The sequence below is a fragment of the Centruroides sculpturatus genome, unplaced genomic scaffold (assembly GCF_000671375.1).
Source record: "Centruroides sculpturatus isolate CEXI.00-Female unplaced genomic scaffold, Cexi_2.0 scaffold283, whole genome shotgun sequence".
NCBI lineage: Eukaryota > Metazoa > Arthropoda > Arachnida > Scorpiones > Buthidae > Centruroides > Centruroides sculpturatus.
In genome coordinates this window covers 64,458-68,850 of record NW_019384473.1, presented here as the reverse complement: position 1 = coordinate 68,850, position 4,393 = coordinate 64,458, and the positions used below count along the sequence as shown (strand labels likewise).

The following is a 4,393-nucleotide window of genomic DNA, read 5'->3' as shown; positions in this document are numbered from 1 at the left end:
TTAATTTTATTCGAATTAAATTTCATAAATTATAAAAAGAATATGGGGAAGATAAAAGACACGAGTTCATTTTTTTTTAAAAAAGGGAAAAAATATCATTAAAATTTATTGAAAAATGTATATTTCAAAGTGTACATAAATTTCTACATTTATAAACCATACAAGAGAATAATAATAATAATAATAAATTTTACATATCACACTGTGAAGAGAAATTTTTGGATGCAATTTTCCGAAAGAGGAAACTTAAATCACGAGGAAACTAATTGGAAAATTACTCACTTTAGTTCTTAATTGAACGAATTTCTTTGTAATGTTCTTATTTTTTTCTATTAATATAACACTAGAACAATTCATTTTTTTGTTTTTTTTTACTTAGAAGCATTATATAAAACTATTTTTATATATATTTATATTTAGCAAAATCTTTAATTCTCTCGAGAAGAGCGTGAAAAATACTTCCTGGTAATCTTTGATGCGTTAATATCATTCTTTCCATTGATTCTTTGGCCTAAAAATGCATTTGTTCACACGTTAAAACTCTTTAAAAAATGTTTAAAAAATTATTAAAAAAATAAATAAATAAAGCTCACTTTTATTGTTAACTCCTCAGCAGATATACTTGGATCATAAGGTATGGGTTGTCCTATATAAGTCCTTAAAAAATAATAATTTTAATTAATATATTTAATCATATATAAAAAAGGGTGGTTCATAAGTCGATTAACCGAATTAGCTAACGTGACTACATCTCAGTTAACTGACTTATATTATAAATATTAAAAAAAGAGAGATAAAATTTCTTTTTTTCTTTTAAAATTAGAACAATATCCAGACCAGAAAATTAACTATACACATTGAAAATATCGATGAACTTCTGAACTGTACTGTTGTGTTTATATATAGAACATGTCTATGACCCCCTTTTTTTTTAGATAATAAATTATGAGGATTGTATTTGCGTAGATTTATTTAATGTCTACTTCATATATATAACAATATATAAATATAAATTATCTATTATTTATCTATATATACTTCAATTTAACAGGAAAACCTCCGTAGAGAGGTGCAGTTGGATAGCGAGATTCTTCGTATACTCGTCTCTGCCACTCTAAAATAAAATAAAATATTAAAAATATATATATAATATGTTGCAGATTTTTTTAAAAAATTAAGTATACTTTTCAATATTTTTAATGTAGAAAAGGTTTCTCTGATGTTTCTAGTGAAGACTGGAATAACTGGCTGTTGAGGAGGAAAAGAGAAATGTAATGTGATATTGTTGTAACAATGATTTTCATTAATATTTTTATTATTTTCCTCACCACTTTAGCTTCTAATGCAACTCGTGCGAAACCGCAACGATTACCCCACATCAGTTTATAATTTTCACTGCCAAATTGAGCTTCTCTCAATCCTCCAGGTGAAAGACATAAAAGATCTCCATTTTTTAGTACATTCACGCAATCCTCTGATGTTCCTGGAATTACTCTCGATGTTTCTAATAATAAACCCCATCCTAGATTTAATAAATTAATTAAAAATTGATATATTTACGTACACGCAATCGTTGTAGAGTTAATTAAAAAAAGATTTCACGGTGAAATCTAACCTGGAACTTTAAAGAGGATCCTATCAGCTACTGATACCATCATCCTTTTTTTAATTAGTAAGCATCTACAAATCATAAAATACCAATCCATAGGTAAGGCTCCGTGATAAAATATAATCACTGCTGGTCCTTTATCGGGTATATTTTCCAGACCTTCTATTTCGTAACCTGAAAAGAAACCATTAAAGAATCTCCATCATCGTTACGCTTACAAAGGAAAAATCTATCGATTTATGTACATTATTTCACTTTAATGAAATAATTAACGAGATATTCAATTTATAAACTCGTGCCTTTAATTAAATTCATCAAAACTGTGTGTTTTTTTTAATTAATTAATAATATACAACCGTTCTTATGATTTGGGAAAGTGGAAGCCATGCTTGATGACAATTTACTTCGTCTCATGATATTCTCCTATTAACAAAGGCGCAACAAGTATTTGTATATTATATTTAAAAATATATATTTATAAAGGTTTTTATTACAAAAAAATATACTTTATAATTGACCTCAAACACGTGTAAGAAACATCATTTTACACATGGCCTAGTTTACTTGTCCTGTATTCTTTATCAATTCATGTTTCGCATTGTACTGTAATATAACTGTATTATTCATTATTCTTCAACTATCTTAGCATTAAAAATGTATTATTCTAACGAAATTATGAAGTATTTTTGATAAAATGAATCAATATTTTTGGTAAAATTCTTATTTATTTATTTATTCTTCGTTATAAAATATAGAGGAAATCAAAGCTTTTATTCTTTTTAAAGCTTCTATCCGGGTTAAAATACGATGATATAATTATTCTATAATTAGCATAAAATAGGGAAAATGATAAATTAAGTATATATTTTGCGCCATTATAGAAATATTCATAAGTTTATGCCCTACGAATAAAGTACATACATCCGAGTTCTATATTTATATATCATTTATATAGATCTATAATATATTAAGTGACATATTTAGATGAATATAGAACAAAAAAAAACATAAATTTTTATACGATTTTAACGTGTTTTTTCCCTTTTTCCGACCGAAATGTTGACACTAATTCCACAGTGAAGCGATGTTTATCAGTTTAAACGGAAGATTCAAGAGCGCAACATTTTTTCCAAATGACTTTAAACTGGCCTATTTACTAAAATAACTTCATTTAAATACAATAAAATCTATATTTTTAAACTTATAAAAGCTAATCAAACAGAATTAAGGCTTTAGAAGTAGAAATTAATAATACATTACCATAATAAATCCATCCATAAGCATCCCATAATAAAGATAACATATAACGGGCCTTGTTCCAATATTTTGGTTCTTTCTGACATTCTTCGATGTAATATCGACGATATATTTGAAGGAATAACGACGATATATATATCATGGCTAACAACACACCAGGCAAGACGAAGAGCATCTATAATTAATTGTAATAATTAAGCAATTTTTTTAGAATTAATTAACTATATAATACTAAATTAATTAAATATATTTTACCACAATAGGTATAAGCGGGCAGGCCAACCATATTTGATGCCTGTAAGTGTTATATAACTCCCACATCTCCATCTCCATTGCTTGGCGAGACATGTTACTAAATCCTAGATCAAACCCCATCTTTTATGCTGAAAATTGTCCATAAAAGGAGAATTTTTAAGGATTTTTTTTAATGGAAAAATACTATTATATTTATATAAATTTAAGAGTTAATGGCACGTTATCCTTATATAAAAGATGCATCATAATTTTATGAGGTTTTATCCTTACGTTTACATAAGGATAAAAAGCTAAAAGCTTGTATATAATATCCAATTTTAACTTTATAAGTTTCGAATTTGTTATAAAGGAAGATCATCACTCGAAAAAGTTTTTAAAAGAATTTGTTATCAATTGAATTACATAAAGGAGAGACAGAGAAACGTATAACACATACCTCTTATAGCATTGAATGATATTGTGAGGCCACGTCTTTCCTTCTATCGACCTTGATCGTTACCCAAAGGCAAGAATAAACTTCACTTCCGTGTTTCTCAAGCGTTTGATGTGAACAGCCACCGACCTGGAACTACGTCACAAGGGGTGGTTACTCGTCTTCTGTTCTGCTTCATTCGAAAAGAATCAAATAAACAAATAAAATAAATAATACCACTTCCATTGAAATTGAACTTCTGACAAAATTTACTCCAAATATATTAAATATCTCCTTCCAAAAAAAATATGGGAAAGGATAAATTGCTTCAGAATCCAAATTATTTTCTTCAAATAAAAAAATATTATTAAAAAAAACCCCAATTTTTAACTTTGAAAATCAGTTTTTGGACATAAAAAACGTTCAATTTTCTTCCTAAAATTGTAATTTTTAACTCCTTTTGAGTTAAAATTTAAGTTTAAAATCGATACAGATGAATTACTACTCTTATTAAGCTGCCATTTTAAAAAAACTACTTACTGTCTGTCCTTCTTTAATCTGGAGAATAGAGTTAGATAGATGAAAGACGAAACTAAATATGGAAACCTTAATGGTAGGAGGCCCCGATTAACTATATAATAACATCCAGTTTCGATTGGAAGTCACGTTATTTCGATTCAAACATTTTCCCCTGTAAGATGTTAGATAGACGACCGGCACGACTCTATTGTTAACAGGAAAAGTATGATGTACAGGGGCAAACCTCAATATAACAATGTGATATTTATTTATCTATTCAAAGTTTTTAATAATTTTGTGGGGAGGAACTCAGCCATATTGTCTCACCGATGTAAAACTGA

General features: G+C 27.5%; 1 protein-coding gene across 1 annotated transcript; it reads right to left on the bottom strand.

The window, feature by feature from the left end:
* Window positions 1–352: 352 nt before the first annotated feature.
* On the bottom strand, window positions 353–3,695 carry LOC111621233 (transmembrane protein 68-like). The gene is made up of 9 exons (XM_023363312.1): window positions 3,558–3,695; window positions 3,122–3,249; window positions 2,870–3,041; window positions 1,616–1,783; window positions 1,329–1,522; window positions 1,185–1,248; window positions 1,039–1,114; window positions 594–657; window positions 353–511 (listed from the first exon to the last, which is right to left on the bottom strand). The coding sequence occupies exons 2-9, from the start codon at window positions 3,239–3,241 to the stop codon at window positions 401–403; spliced, it is 969 nt and encodes a 322-aa protein (XP_023219080.1). The 5' UTR covers window positions 3,242–3,249; window positions 3,558–3,695; the 3' UTR covers window positions 353–400.
* Window positions 3,696–4,393: the final 698 nt, after the last annotated feature.

Excerpts from the sequence above, each read along its gene's own strand:
- LOC111621233 (XM_023363312.1), bottom strand. The coding sequence starts at position 3,241 with ATGGGGTTTGATCTAGGATTTAGTAACATGTCTCGCCAAGCAATGGAG. Across the intron at positions 3,042-3,121 it reads GCCCGCTTATACCTATTGTG|ATGCTCTTCGTCTTGCCTGG; the intron begins GTAAAATATATT and ends AATTAATTATAG. Across the intron at positions 512-593 it reads CTGAGGAGTTAACAATAAAA|GCCAAAGAATCAATGGAAAG; the intron begins GTGAGCTTTATT and ends ATGCATTTTTAG.